Source organism: Micrasema longulum, unplaced genomic scaffold (assembly GCF_059751315.1).
Source record: "Micrasema longulum isolate JH-2025_06_02 unplaced genomic scaffold, ASM5975131v1 h1tg002322l, whole genome shotgun sequence".
Classification (NCBI taxonomy): domain Eukaryota; kingdom Metazoa; phylum Arthropoda; class Insecta; order Trichoptera; family Brachycentridae; genus Micrasema; species Micrasema longulum.
Window position 1 is genome coordinate 175242 of NW_028279473.1, and position 16354 is coordinate 191595.

General features: G+C 34.0%; 2 protein-coding genes across 3 annotated transcripts; one reads left to right on the top strand and one right to left on the bottom strand.

The window, feature by feature from the left end:
• Positions 1–377: 377 nt before the first annotated feature.
• On the bottom strand, positions 378–3936 carry mRpL51 (mitochondrial ribosomal protein L51). Its single transcript, XM_088239991.1, has 4 exons — positions 3711–3936; positions 3503–3631; positions 2348–2495; positions 378–593 (listed from the first exon to the last, which is right to left on the bottom strand). Exons 1-4 carry the CDS (start codon positions 3770–3772, stop codon positions 450–452), a joined length of 483 nt encoding a protein of 160 aa, XP_088096117.1. The 5' UTR covers positions 3773–3936; the 3' UTR covers positions 378–449.
• Positions 3937–4148: 212 nt separating this feature from the next.
• LOC148272486 (uncharacterized) lies at positions 4149–16068 on the top strand. 2 transcript variants are annotated; one of them, XM_088239993.1, is made up of 2 exons: positions 4149–4222; positions 6082–16068. In XM_088239993.1, the coding sequence occupies exon 2, from the start codon at positions 6115–6117 to the stop codon at positions 7270–7272; it is 1158 nt and encodes a 385-aa protein (XP_088096119.1). In that variant the 5' UTR covers positions 4149–4222; positions 6082–6114; the 3' UTR covers positions 7273–16068. The 2 variants fall into 2 exon arrangements, with proteins under 2 accessions (XP_088096119.1, XP_088096120.1); XM_088239994.1 differs by lacking the exon at positions 4149–4222 and adding an exon at positions 4947–5004.
• The last annotated feature ends 286 nt before the right edge of the window (positions 16069–16354 follow it).

Here is a 16354-nt window from a genome sequence, read left to right on the forward strand (position 1 = left end):
GAGGTGGGTTGCGCACGGATCGATAAGAGGATCAAGCCAAACGGGCAAAATGTGTGTACTGTTTATGAAATTTGGTCTACATAAATTGGTTATGTTTTTTATGATTATTTTAGTTTATATTGCTTATTATGATAATGATAATTAGGTTCATTACGTTAATTGCGTTTTTGTTTATTTTTATTATTATGTTAAATAACTAATTTAAGGCATGTTTCACTTTTTGTAAAATGTTTCCCTCGGCACGGGACACCCCAGTAAGGGAACATTATTCTGTATAAAAAAAAAATACAAACAATGTAAAAGTATAAATAAATAAATTTGAAAAAAAAAAACTATTTTGGTTGTGGGTTTCTGTTTAGTAAAAATAAAACAAAAGATCAGGACGAATGTTTTTATCTGCGTGTATTATGACTATAGACTATGTATAACTGGAGCATTAAGAATATGTATTATTGAACAGAGAAATGGGTCTTAGTCTCCTGGTTCAAATGTCTGTAGAGGAACTTGATTCTCTTATTGAGTTCTTTCCATTTGGTGGGACGTTTCAATGGGAATTCGGTACGGCGTACAAACTTCTTTCTTCTCAAAATAACCTGAAATTTGTTTATTTTTATTTATACATATTACAAAAAAAAACCTATTCCTAACTCTATGAGGCCAAGAGCCATGTGTTGAGTTGGGATATGACATAGTGGAAAGTAAAAACATGGATATTATTAAATAATACTAAAAATAAAAATTATTAACAATATTTTGAGTTAGTCCAAATTTCCGTAGACAGGGACTGGGTTCAACTCCCTAGGGCAGTGGCGGCTGAAGGGGTCAAAAATGGGGGGGGGGTCATTTCTTTTACAAAATAGAGACATGTGTATTTAACAATATAATTTTCACACAATTTTTTTTTGTAAAATTTTTTTTTTTTTGAAAAAATAAATATTTGCGTTTTTATAATTTACGCAAAAATTTAATTTTGATGGCCATTTTCAACGAGTTGTAAATAACTCACTATTAGAAAATGGGAATCAAGTTGGGGTAGAGTGGGATTCGAACCACGGACCTTTGATCCGTGAGTCCGAAACACTAGCCACAGGACCACAACCCGATTTAAATACATTAATATATCTATGTCTATACAGTGTGTTCTTTAAACCCTGTAACATACAAAACCACGATGATCAGTATGGGCAAGATGACATATTAGCATATTTAAAAAAATATTTAGAACGAACAAATTTATTTTAAAGAAAATATTTAAAAAAAACAAATGGTTGCGTACTTCTGCAGGGGAGAAGCGAGGGGGTCCTTCATCTCTGTTGCAATGTGTTAAAAATTATTATACAAACATAAATTTTAATAAACATCTAGACAACACGCTTAATAGTACATACAGTAAAACCTCGTTTTTACACCAAAATATTTAGGTCCAATTTTTTTCCACATATTGCCGTTCAAATATTCCTCCCAATTGAAGTTTTTTACGTTTTTAATAACCCCGGTTTTACCGCCGCCGCGTGAATGGAGAATAAAATCGAGGTAAATAAAAAAAATGTGTAAATTATTGTCTCAAACTAAATTAAAAGTAGGTGCTGTGTAATAGACCATTTTGTTTAAGTGTCGAATTTTGACATTTTACTTAATAGTGACATGCAGTTGACGCATGTTTAGGAAGAATAAAGTCTTTACATCAATAAATTACAATGCAGAAAGTTTATACATTTGGCAATAGAAATATGATTTGAAGTTATAAACATAATGTGAAAAGAAGATAGTTTAAACATTTATTATAAAAGTGTAAAACAGTTTTGCCGCGATGTAAATGACAGTTGAAATTTTGTGGTGCCATACTAAAAAATGTGATACAATTCAAATAAAATTTCCCAATATTTAGGGAAAAAATCGTTGTATGCATTTTATGCAAATTCAAATATTTATTTTCGTGTTTTAAGGTTAAAAACCTACATAAAATTTTTTAAATATGTATTTTTTAATTCAATAAAAAATAACACATTGTAGAATTGTTTGAAAAAATACTTCATATGTATGTATAAAATATAATATAAATTTGTATATGTATATGCGAATATATATGTGTGTATGTGTGTTTATGAATCCATTACAATTGCCCTGACTCAACATGGATTTTCTAGCGAGTCAGGGCAAGTTCAGAGGCATGGGTCGTTCTTGATTGTGTCGCTATAAGCTGTGTCTCTGTCGCTAATAAATGCATGTAAAATGTTATTAATAAATAAAAATAAGATTAAAAAAAAATATTTTGTAAAAATAGATTTCAGCATATCAGTTAGCTGCTCACTTAAAATTAAAATAATAATAAAACATTTTCTGCAACCTGAAATTCATTCCCACTGACTCCTCGTAACCACGAAGGGACATTGTAGAGTACTCTGGTGGGGTGAATAGCCGCATCGTTCCCAAGTATGTCGATGTAATCATTCTGTCCGAAGAGAGCGCGCTTTTCAATCCAAGCGCATGCCGGTCTAAACATAAAATAATAAACATTTTACTCCAGAAAGCCAGTAGGAGAAAGCTTATTTAATACTAAACTTTTCATATTAAAAAAGTGTGTTCTATTTGTATTTTTTGCCGCCACAGCGCTGAGAACGCAGTTTTGCGCGTGCGTGGTACTTACCCTGACCTATCGAGAAGAGTTGATGCCATTATGAGTTAACTGACATGTACGCTTCTTGGTGCTTGTTTGCAATGCCGATTAAAATAACTAGAGAGAGAGCCGTCAAAGTCACTAATTAAAGATGGATGCTCACATTGTTCATCGTCATACAGATTACCACGACCTTCATTGAACTGTCTCACCCATCTCCTTACCACGCAGGCCCTACGGCATGGAATGCTCTCCCAGCAGAGGTGCGAGGCTGTGAGAGTGAAGTGATGTTTCGGAAAAAACTTAAAACCCACTTGTTCTCTAAATCATTTGAATAAAACTTTAGCATGTGGTGACAAAATATATTGTTTTTCTTAAATTACAAATTAAAAAAAGTTAAAATTAAATTTATTTATTTATATAATCACTTTGGAAAGCGCCCTTGAGGTATTGTATTATGAAAATAGTGCTTTATAAGTTATCCGTAATAATAATAATAGAATCAACAAACAGATCAACAACAACAAACCATCACGCCGTTTCTACGTAAGGGTAGGCAGAGAGGATAGAACACCATATCACTCTATCTTTGCATACAGATCTCGCTTCCTCTACATTCATAAATCTTCTCATGCACGCACGCCGACTATTCCTACTTTTGACATGTCAAGAAAATAATGGGTCAAAACGTAATCGAGAGTAGTTTAGCCGCCTTCGGTTTGATGCTCGTATGCGGTTTCTGGACTATTCTTAATTCTATGGGTATATAATAGTATAAAATTAAACATGAAAAAAGACTAGTCTTTGTAGTTAGATAGGAAAAATAAATATTATTAGCTAACAAACAATCGAAATGGCGCTATATAAACCACCTAAAATAATGACCTGTAATCTGGCATCGGAAGTTTTCGGCCAGAGGGATATCTGGGTAAAAGGCCTCCCTGAAATACTTTGTCTTCATAACCATATCTTCTTATTTTTCCAGAAGCAAGCTTCTCAGCATGATATCTCGTTCTAAAAAAAAAAAGTTTTAGATATAATTCATTGTAAATCATAATAAATATATAAAAGCAAAAAATATGAGATTCCTAACCTCACTGTGGCTTTTAGGGGCTGCCAAAATGCGTTTAATATGTTTCGCTGGAACCAAGACATTTTATAAAAAGTACTTAAAAATTATCTACAGCTAATGAAACTACTTCAACATTAGATCCTTGAATAAATTAAAGTAATAGTACTAATAGAGTAACCAGCGGTAGGCAAGATATACTGCGTTTTGACAGATGTTAAAAGTTACTATATTAAAAAATGATTAATAAAAAAAGGGTGAGTAAGTACCGTCAACAAAATGTTTTTTTTTTTTTTAGCATTTCGTAAATATAATTGTCATTGGTTTAACATTTTTTAATTATAAAACAGCAATTAGAAGATTTTAAACATTGCTTTAAAATTATCAAAGTAAAATATGTTTTGCAGGCTAGAAAGTAATAAACTTGTTATTTTTCAAGATTTGTTGTCAAAACAAAATGGCCGTTGCGTGAGTCAATTAATCGATCTGTCGAAGTTTTTTTAGAAATTGTAATTTCCCATGAGAACTCCTATTATGTGAGTAATTCTGTGAAGGAATTAAATAAAAAATCATTATTTTAATTCTAAGTGAGTTGCATTCCGTCGCCGAAGTTTTTTTTCGATTGTAAACAAAGTGTTTTGAATTATTACCATTGATTTCCCGTAAAAAGGACGCGAACTACTCGAGTGGTTCTTCATGGTGGGCGATTAATGAAATTATTGTTTCGATAGGACGATGCACCCGTAATCATTATTATGGCTTAAATTATGTGACATTTGACGCTAGGTTTAATTTATGTTTCATGGAATTTTCGTGTGACTGAAAATGATGTAGCTTTTGAAATAATTCATGTAACGAAAGTTGCATTGTTTTCGTTTAGGATGCAACGTCTGACAAATGCATTTAGTGCACGCTTGTCAAACTTGAATGGGAAAGTATATAAAACGAAACGCTTCTAAATTTTCACGTGAAATAGTGGTTATTTGGTATTTTGCGAATATATAAACAATAACAGGTGTTGGTGCGTATTATATTTTCTAACATAAACAAATATTTACACTCGTAAATAATTATTCCTCATTTTCCCAGTCGACAGACTTTCATCACATTTGCATAACTACGGGTATTTCTCGTTTGTTTTTATGCAATTGTAAAAAATATTCTTCTGGTCGTGCGTAGTATGTGAAATTACGCATTTATCTCATTGTTCGTCAGCAATATGGTGTTACTTCATAGTACAAAGAAAAATCGATTTTTAATGTCGAATTAATGAAAAATCGTATCTTTATTTTGAAACACATTAGTTTAATACATTTCGGTACCTACTTAAATATTCATCTGTTGTTTTGTTTTTTTACCCTGTGTAATATTTTAATTCTAATTTTTTTATCCTTTAACACACTTAAAAGTGTTAATGAATGTATTATTTGTAAGTTTTTTGTCATTTAAATATAAAATTCTAATTACTCTTAATGTTAACAATGTTTGTTGTTGTGTAGTTCTAGATTTGTTTTTTCTGTTGATAAATTTATACTTTTACTCAATAAAATTTACAAAACAAATCGATTCAGTCAGCTTTCATTGTATTATCTGTCCGGGCGGATGAAGAATCCAGTTGTGTGTGTGAACCGGAACCCTGGATGAGCATCTTTGACTTGATAGCTACTCTAATAAAAATCCTTAAAACGTAAATCTAGCAGAGCTAGGTCCGTTCGCCTATCATGCTTGAAATCCTGGGTTCAACGCCCGGCAGGGTAGATGTAGATTTTGGTTTTTAATGCGGTTTTACCTGAAGAGTAAGACGGTTCACCTCACCTTCCATGGCTACGTTTTCCACAGAGGGTCGAATACAAACTCTGTTGGCTTATGTATAAGTCACTGCACAACTCGGCTCCGGAATATCTAAGGGAACTATGCATTCCAGATGAACTAGCTGACAGGCGTCTCACGCTTAGATCAGCTACGTCTACGGCGAGAGGAAAAGTTATTATACCTCTACGCAAACAGCGCACTAAATTTGGTGAACGCGCATATGCGGTCGCAGGCCCTATGGCATGGAATGCTCTCCCAGCAGAGGTGCGAAGCTGTGAAAGTGAAGTGATGTTTCGGAAAAAACTTAAAACCCACTTGTTCTCTAAATCATTTGAATAAATCCGTAGCACGTGACAACAAAATAAATTATTTTAATTAAATTACAAATTTAAAAGCTTCAATTAAATTAACTTAACAATAGAATCACCATGTAAAGCGCCCTTGAGGTATTTTATTGCGAAAATGGCGCTATATAAGTTATCCATAATAATAATAATAATAATAACAAAATTGATCCAGTTGCACTGCAATTGGAATATCATGTATTCTGCGCAAATTATAAGTAGTAATAATTCCTTTTCAGATAGCCCACAGCTCCCTCGACGGTAGTGGAACGATGTCGAGCAAAAAAGACATGGAGCGACATCACGGTGAGAGGAAGGACCCCCACGACTACGAAAGCCTCATTTCCCCTCACAATATATACGAGACTTCCAAGGGCCAGCAGAAGGGGCCCGACGCCATGCCCAGCTTCTCCGGCTACACGAATGCGGAGACGCAGACCAAAACCAACGACGTCTCCACGTTCGCCGCCACGGCGCACAGGACGCAGAGCGCGCAGCCCAACCTCGCGCCGTGGCACTACAATCCCTGGTGGATGTTAGCCTCCACATCCCGGGGGTCCTCCACTCATTCCGAATACCAAAATGGCAACAACGCCGCCCTAGATATCAAAATCAAGCAGGAGCAGGCCAGCCAGGACCAGGACGATCAGATAGTCAAAAGCGAGGTCATGGACCAGTTGTCCATCATCCCCATCATGACGCAGATGCCCAAACCCTCCCCGACGCCGTCGTCCGACGGGATGTGCGACGACTGCTCCGACCCGTACTGCGACACGTCGTCGTCCATCTGCCGCAAGCTCTTCCACTGCCCGCACTGCCGCAAGAGCTACCCCACCATCCTGGAGTTCAACACGCATCTCACGGGCGTGCACCCCGCGCAGAAGCCCTTCCGCTGCCAGATCTGCCTGGAGCCCTTCGACAAGAAGAGCCAGCTGCTGCGGCATCTGGACGCGAACCACACGCGCAAGGACATGAACAAGTGCTCCGTGTGCTCCAAGTACATCAAGGACAAGTCCAACCTGCGCAAGCACATGCAGGTGCACACGGGCCGCGTGCCGCAGAAGCAGTTCAAGTGCGACCTCTGCAACAACAAGCGCTACATGTCCCTGGACCGCCTCAACAACCACCGCATCGTCTGCACGGGCGAGAAGGTGCTCAAGTACTGCGACATGTGCTCCAAGGTGTTCGACAACACGCGCTCGCTCAACAGCCACAAGAAAGTGCACGCCAAGGAGCTCAAGTGCGACCTGTGCGGGGAGCAGTTCCGCTCTCTCGAGCACCTGACCAACCACAAGGTGGTGTGCAAGTTCGCGTCGCGCTGCTGCGCCCAGCACCCCAACTGCGAGCACGAGAAGGCGTACGCCAGCCTGCCGTACAACGCGCGCGCTCTGGACGCCACCCTATCCGCGCTCAAGACGCAGATGAACTGACGACACTAGCCGAGCCGCAGGTACTACCCTAGATTAAGTTGAGCCGTTCGCACGGACGGACGCAGCGCCTTCTGTCTTGGCGGCGTTGGTTTTTATGTGTACACTTTTGATACGAGGATTTATCAACCTTAGCTTTACTGGCGAAGCCCCCGCACGACTGAACTTCACGGAGGGGGGTGCCCGCCCTTGACATAATATTCACCCATTCTATTTAGGGTTAAGTTCGCGACACGTATTGTAAGTACGAAAATGGAGGAACATTATTTTGCTACTCAGCGAAGGTTTTCAAATGTTTATTTTACCCTAGTTTATAATTATATTATTTTAATCCACCGAGTGTGTATTCACTAGTGGAAGTAAGCGTTCGCACTTATGATTTTATTTTATACGGAATCGTTTAGATCATATTTATGTTCCGCGAAGTAAATTAAATTTTATCATCATAATCCAATCGACTATGATATAAAATGTTCTCCTGTGCAATATTCTATTCTCTATTTATATTCTAAATATAAAGTTTTATTTTATTTTCTTATCCTCTCCGCATCCAGCTGGCCAGAGTGGTGTTCAATCAATTGTAGGACGGGAGACAGTGGAATGTTATATTATTTTTACTTTAATCCGCCCGAGCGGATATTCCAAAATGTACAAATTATTTCTATATATTTTTTAATTTAATTATTTTGTGTCCGAAACTGTTTAGAGGCTTAATTATCAAACTACGCCAGAAACAAACGAACAAATAAATTCACCGGGAACATAATATTTTCAATCATGGAACTAGTCATCATAAATAACCCCGGATTGAAATGGAATATGAATAAAAAAGTTCAAACTTGCCCCGTAAATACCTACCGTACATAAATCATGCCAATTTAAATTGTCTTTTTTTACACTGGCAACTTTCCAATATTTCGAGAATGAAAATTCAAATATGGAAGCAAAATGAAAATTATTTTAAAATGTATAGAATACATTCCATTTATTTAAGGATTTTTATCTATGTTTTTTTCTTCTAAATTCCGCGAAGCAATTACATAACTAATTTACCAAATTCGATATATGTTTGTATAATCATAAATATTAAGGACACATTTGCTACAATAATTCATTGCATTTAAGAATTCATTTCTTTCGTACTTAGTTTCGTACAATTTGAACAAGCAAATATTTTATATGAACTGTGTGATTGGCCCCAATCATTTTAAATTTTATTTTGTATACATGTGCTCATGTTTTTTTCCAGGTGAAAAAAAGCTATCAACATAAATCCTAGTTTTTTTTTAATGATTTTCAATTGTACGGTAAAATTATTTGTCTTGATATTTTAACAAATTGTCATTACTGATTGGTTTTTTATGTGTGTATTTGCACCGAATGTCACACATAAAATTTGACAAAATACGTAAGAACTTTCACATCGATATATTTTTATCTTTCCTTTCTTTCTCTCACTAAGTTACTATGTATTAATACATTTATTTTTGGGTATGTTTGGAAACAATTACCAAAAATTTATCGTAAAATTTAAATTCTAAATCAGTAAATGAAAAATGTAGATTTTAAGTGCAAATCAATTTTTTTTATGTCACTAATTTTTACTTATAATTATGATTGAAGAGCAAACTTTTAGTTTTCAAGATGTCCAGTAAACATATTTTTATACGCAAAAAGATATCACTCCCATGTAAACTGTGTTATGTCTTCTTGAAATCTCATAAAAATATTTTTTTGCCATTAATGCACTTGCGCATTCAAAAAAATCTTTGGACCAAAGCAAGATGCTTCAGTCGTGTAGAGTACAAAAAATGTTTACCGAAAACAGCCCAGAAGTTTTCTGCTCTAAATATTGTATTCGTATCACAAACTTATCTGTAGAATTAAGTAGGACGCCACATTTCATTTAGATTAGTATAGACCATTCTCGAAGATACTGCGAAAGCGACGGAACTGGTTGTTCAAAATTTGTGGGTTTAAGTATCACCCGTCTTTCATTCACTTTTTTCACTAGCAAACTCGAATATTTCACATAGTGTCGCCTGTATCTGAATACTGTAATAAATATAATTATACTTGACGTTTTAGGTAGGGAAAATTATTACACGGGCATGACAACACTCAATCGAACAGTATCCAAAATGCACTCATTATTTAAAATGTCCGTTCTGCAGATAAGTTTGTTAATCCGTACCCCGCCATTTTAATGCCGAAGTTGCCAGTATTTTGAAAAAATAATTATAAAAATGTTTTTCTATGGATTTAAGAAACGTCTGATCAAGTACTAACTTAGTGAAGAACAATCTTACCTAGTGAGTATACGGTCTTCCCTCGTGCTTAGGAATACGTACATAATATGCTCGTATAATATTACTGTTTATTATATGGAATATCATCTCACCGAATTATGTATTCTAATTTTAGGCTCGATGGATAAGTAATAATTATCAAAGAACCGGATACGTTGTTTAGTTTTAAAGTGCATTAGTTCTTTATTATGTTCCCTTTTTACTTTGATGCATTTTTTAGGGTTTATTTAACGGTTATTTTTAAAACCACTTTAAATCATTAAATGCTAGGTACTCGGTTACTTTTTGTTTTTACTGTATAGAATGACTGTGAGCGTTGTTGTCATCAAAACTCGTAATAATTGCTTATATTTTATTATTTGATAATAAAATTGCCGCAATGGCTAAGGTACTGTAGTCCCGAACCGTCGCATAGTAATGAAATATTGAAGTTGCATACTGTACAGCATCGGTACATCTATTGCAACGTATCTCGACGATTTTGTCACAGGAAGAGGAGACAGTATTGCACTCCACGTTCCAAACCTGATAAACGAAGAAAACATGATAAATTCAATATTTTTTTTTTCCTATTACTATACCATTTATCTTAGACTATTTTGACGCCACTATTTAGATTGTCCGCCTCTGGTCGCGTGTCTGCCTACCATGCAAGAGGTTTGGGGTTCGATTTCCGACACGATTGACATAGAATATTTATTTGAAGGGATGGTTTTACACTAGAATATTTCACAGTCCCTGGACTGGCACCTGAAGCGTAAGACCGTTCATCTTGCCTTCGTTATGATCAAGATACGGTACACCAATCGCAGCGTCCCATGCATCACTAGGTGCGGAAAGGGAATGATGATGATTTTGATTTTTTAAATCCCAGCTTCACTATTTCTGTATGCGAGAGGTAAACTACAGTCTCCAAAAACCTAACATTTCAGGAGAGACAAATAGTGATTTTAGGCTTTATTGATTGAGAGGCTTTAGAGTAAATTTGTTTTCTTAAATATATTAATACGCATTACAAAAATACACATTTTCAAAATCTTTGCGAGTACTCTTACTGTCCTTAACATCTAATTGGTGTGGAGTTGCCAAAAAAAATAATCAATTATCTTCACTAAAGAAATTAGGAGTTCATGCTATTTTCCATGCAACAGAGTACGAAAAACTTTAAACCTAACCTCTCGCATACAGATCTATTTGTGATGTCTCATTTCTCTCCCGTTGTTCTAGGAAATCTGTGTATTTTTCATAGCACATGTTCAAACAGGCCATTATATCGATTGTGTTTGGGTCAAAGGCTTCATAAACCACAATTCTAGAAGAAGCGGTTGCATTATTTCAAATGTGTTCTATGCCAATTGCATAGGTCTTATACGCATTCTGGCAAAAGTTCAATTGTGGTTTTTGAAGTCTATTTTGAACTATTTATCAGGTGATGAAAACATGCATAAAAATGTCGGTATTGTTACCATATCCAATTGCAGATAGCGATAAACTTCCTCATCCCTAAATGGAACGATTAAGGATGACAATGCAGAAGTATGAAAGTAATTCGGAAATAGAAATATCGTTTACCGAGCCCAGAACAAAGTTGGATAGAAATATTTTCACTCCAGTGGCCATCGAGAACATGTTTTGTTGTTAAGTTTGCACATGAATAGAAATAGATTAAGTACAATATATATTTTTTTCTATTTGTTTTCACAATTGATGCACAATACTAAGTTAGGATGAGACTTCTGTATAAGGTTACGGCCATTAACTGTACAAATATACTTGGAGTTAATATATTAGTTAGGTTTACTACGGCTGGTGTGATATGCCAATGGATCATCTCATAATAACCCTTATACAAGTTGTGTATTATTGACACACGGCACCATCATTCATTATATTGTTTAAGAACTTATCGTTAAAACTTTGATATCCAAGATTCCAATTCTTGAGGTGCCTTTATTCAATTTGAAATTGTCTAATAATGAGAGTCGTGATTTAAAAAGTTAAATTAGAGAATCTGATTCATTTTCTTTGATTTTTCTTGTAATTAAATCTGGTTTAACAATACGTTACCTTCATGCGCAGATTTGCTAACTCCGATATTGGCAAAAATCTTTTTTCCTAATCTGAGATTGTCGCAACCACATTAAGAAAAAAATACCCCCAGAAAGTCTTACTTTTGTCTATTCGCTCCCAAAATTCAGCATTTTTTTATTCATCCTGTAAAATTTGCATTCTGGAGTTAGCAATTGAAGGTATCGATAATTATTTAACTTTTAGAGAGCCAATGAAGCCTTGCACCATTTTTTGATTAGATGGACTGATTTTTTCTATAAACAAAAACCCAGAAAGTCTGAAAAATATTACCATTTATCGGAATAATATTTGTAAAATGTGTATTTGATATTATCGATGTTTCAGTGTTCTAAAAATTCGCCGGGTGCATTTAGACTCGGACGATTTGGGCTCTTTAAGGGTTTAGTGACCAAATTATTGCCAATTGCAAATGAATTGACATTTATTATACATTTTGTCGACAAAGAAAATATACCACACATCGTGTACTTCCATTTCATTGTTATTTCTGTATGTTTGTCTAAATTTGCTACTTGTATTGTACTTTTTAAACTGTGGAAACCTTATGTGTTGTATATTTTCTTTGTAATTTATTCATAGTTTTATATTCTAACTATTTCACTAATAAAAGTATTCTTTATCATATATCACTTCAGTGAACCAAAAATCTAGATTAAAAAAGTGTTGCGTATTACACACTGCAATTTTACTATTAAATATTAAAAAATAATTAACAGATTAAAAAAAAACTCTACAGAGAAACACCATCAAAGTTCAATGTTCATATGTATTTTCTACTTAACATCTAATAAACCGCAAAAATATTAACTAAAATTTGCATTTCGAGAATCACATTCATTATGGTCTAAAAATGAGTTGGTAAGTCTAAACTTTTTGTATGATTTGTTTACAGTAAAGTTCATTTGATATTTTAAAGCTAGATAGCATTAATTTCTATTTATTTCACCAAAGACTTTGTAATGGTGAGCATAAATTCTTGTATTGATCGCGTAATAAAGACAATATAGGTTTTTCTCGATTCTCATATAATTTTGTGGCAATTGAATAGTTTTTTCTTCAAAACCAACTGAAATTAATACCCGTGCAAGAAATAGTAGGAATATAAAACTGTATGGCTATCTAAATTTTAAACCAAGTTAGAAGCACAAAAAAATGTTCAATAGACCATTGTGAAAGGGTGTTTTTAATAAACTATTAATTTTTTTTAAATTGGAACAGGGTAGCCGGCTTCATATTACAGGGAGGTTAAAGAGATTTACTGATATTTGAAAATATAACAAACTTAAATGAATATTTGTCGGTAACAAGTAACGGTTAAAGGCGAATTTTGTACCAGAAAATTTGAGTTGTCTCAATCGACAAACACTTTAAGGGTACGGCGATTATAAAAAAAAAAAAAATCTAGCGCCGTCATATAAATTGTAGGAAAACAATTTTAGGTTGCGGCTGGCAAAATAACAGTCAAAATACGACGATGCTGCAACATGCTCGTTTTTGTCAGTTTAAGAAAGGTTTTTTTATATTTTTTTTAAATATATAAATTAGACATTTTTGTTCATTCTTTTCTGTGATTTCATGTAAAAATAGGTATTCCATTAATTGAAAACCTTTTTTATTAATACATGAACCCGGTGTCCCACAAATAAGGTTTTTATTCTTCTTTTTTTGCTCTCCTGTAAGAGCCCGTTCTTGGCACCTTTAACCTTTAGTCCGTAAATCTCCTACCCTTTCAATGAAACAAAGAGGCCGCAATCAATGAGATATTGTCAGTACCTATTCGGAATAATAACTGTCGATATACTTGGTTTAAACATTAGATAGTCGTGTGCCTAAAATAATATGATAAATAATTAATTATCTGTTGTCTTTATAATGTAAACATTTGGAATTACATATTTAATTAAGGCACTCTTGTCGATTTATTGTGTTCAAAGCTGAATGAAGGCGAGCGCGTGCTACGCACTTCAGTAGCCGCTAAAGATAATAACTAAAACCTTAAGGAAAACACCAGATACAAAAGACTGGTACATTCGTAATTTTTAGAAGAATTTGATCTCTTACGTGTGTCATTCAACCATTTATCATTACGACAGCGTTCGGTATAAGCTTCCAAACATTTTTAACAAGTTTCAATGAATAATTTGCAAGAGCCTGGTCTAAACATTTTAGAAATTAAGAATAATGTATGATCACCTAATAAAATGCACTGTTTTGTTTTTTTATTATATTTTTTATTTCAATATCTTTTTACCTCGGCCAGTGAATAAGTTGGAAGTTAAAAATATGAATGTTTTTAAGTGCATTACAAATGTGTTAAAATTATAAAGTTTCTCTGTATAAATGTTTTTTTTGCGTAGTATGTTTTGAAAAATCTTTATTAATTTTTTAAAAATTGTAATAAAATTTCAGTGTTATTTATTATGTGTTTGGATGTAATCGACTTTTAAAGATATATATTGAAAACTATGATACGCATAAGTCTTCATCTTGGCGATGAAAAGAACTAAGCCATAATATCAAAGATTCGAGAAAAATGACTTTGATGTTGACTAGTTAATAAAAAAAATGTATCTATCAGTCGTAGTACTGACATTTATTCAGCTAGGATAGTGAAACTCGGGAAATATTAATTACCAAATTTACTACAAAATTCAAAAGAAAATATTATAAAAAAGTATATCACGAAAGAGATATTAGGTGCACTTGGGTCTTTTCATCACCAAGATTATGAAATTTATAGTAAAAAAATAAAAATGGCTGGCGTAAAATCAAATTCATAAAAATATCCGAGTAATATGATATGACACTAATTTTCCGATGATCGGCGCCTTCAGCTTGTATTACATAAAAATTGCTTACATTTTGACTTAAAAAAATGTTGCAACGGTAATGCACGAATAATATCACATTTTTTTATCAATAAATTTGTATAAACCATTTAAATTTGGAGTCATATGTCAATGTAGCATTAATAGCCGTCTATTCAAAATGAAAGTGGTAAGTCCACATATTCTTTGGTTATCCAATAAAAGACGCATATAGTCTGTACTCTGAAAAAATATTCCTATACTGTTAATGTATCATCACTCCTCCATTTTTGATTTTGAAATTATCCACTAAATGTTCCTATTTGAAAAAGAAGGAAATTTTTTGTTGCCCAATCAAATTCCCACATTTATTTATTTATTCGTATAAAGATACATATTACAAAAAATAATAATGTATCCCTAACTCTATGAGGCCAAGAGCCTGTGTTGAGTTGGGATACAACAAAATAGAAAGTGAAAGCATAAATATTATTAGAGAATACCACAATATTGTTTGCATATTATATTTTTCTCTCGATGGCCTAAATTTTACTCAAGATTGCCTATTAAAAATAATGTATGTCGATGTATACCTGTAGATTAAAGTGGTTTATACATATTTATAAACAAAAAAATATTTTTTTTTTGCATTATTATAATATGTGAAAGTTGCGGCATAGAAGCAAAAGACGTAATTATCTAAATCACCAGTAAATAATCAATATATAGACGTGGGCTGGTATTCCGAACTCGATTATAGCGCATTTTTACGTACTAAATACGCATTATAGCGCGCTGTTCGGAATACCAGCACTGGGTTGTTTAACAATTAGTATTGTGAATAGAGGATTACGGCAGTCGGACACACAGAGCTTGTCACCTCTCATCGGTGTAACATTCACCGTTCTGCCTGTTTTGGAGCCTCCACATCTTGACAGATCTCGGCAAAGCGGGAGAAAGAAATGTAGAAAGCGTTTATACAACTTGCAACCTGTCATTGTCTCGAGTGTTCACTTTACGCAGCATTTAAAATTCACTCTTCTCAAGCCAATAATTTCTGTCTGTTGAGAAATTCAATTGTCTATACGCAATCCAGAGCAGTTTACTAATCCAATACTTTGATTTTAACAAAGAGAAGGGAATATGAAAGGCCAATTATGTCATCGACTGATTAGTGTGATCACACTAATATCCCTGTCCATCTTTGTCTAACCGTTGTTTGTTTTCAAGAGATTTAGACGGTTCACACCCGGGACTATTTGACGAAGATTAGGTTCCGATGTAGGAAGATCGGAATGGGAATGCTTATACCGACGTTGGCTTCATTATATAACCCCTGAATTAGTGTAAATATATAACCCCGCCAAGATAGGAGTGTGGTCATTTAGGATAATATCGGACTGCACTGTATTCGTAAAATCCGAACGCGCGTTACATTCGAACTTTTTATAACGAAAATTAATTTTAAAATATTGTAAATATTTTTTGGTACAAAAATTATGAAATGTATATTGCGTGTCGATTTTTTTATAGAATAATTGATTTCTACAAATATGGGATTTGGTAGCTAAAAATTATAAAAATCATGTAAATCACTTGTTTTATTTTCACCTCCATTCAACCCTTTCTTTAAATCCTACGGGGCCGATCATCGGCCTCAAAGTTTTCATACAAGTTTTGAATTAAGAATTTCAAGGTAATAATAATTTGTAAATTTCCATCAAAACTCGAGGTATTCATGAAAAATCTTATGTTTTGTTAAGAAATTGCTTAGGATTTTTCATACATCCGCAGAAGAGGCTTGGATTTTTAAATCCGCGTACGGGTAAACCAACCATTTCCTCATGTTGCTTCTGAAAATATTTTTTGCTCGCAACA

Bases quoted from the DNA above. Each gene is read 5' to 3' on its own strand.
- mRpL51 (XM_088239991.1), bottom strand. From the start codon at position 3,772: ATGTCTTGGTTCCAGCGAAACATATTAAACGCATTTTGGCAGCCCCTA. The intron at 2,496-3,502 runs GTCATTATTTTA...TTTTATGTTTAG, and splicing joins CTTCCGATGCCAGATTACAG to ACCGGCATGCGCTTGGATTG. The intron at 594-2,347 runs GTTGCAGAAAAT...AACAAATTTCAG, and splicing joins TCAGTGGGAATGAATTTCAG to GTTATTTTGAGAAGAAAGAA.
- LOC148272486 (XM_088239993.1), top strand. From the start codon at position 6,115: ATGTCGAGCAAAAAAGACATGGAGCGACATCACGGTGAGAGGAAGGAC.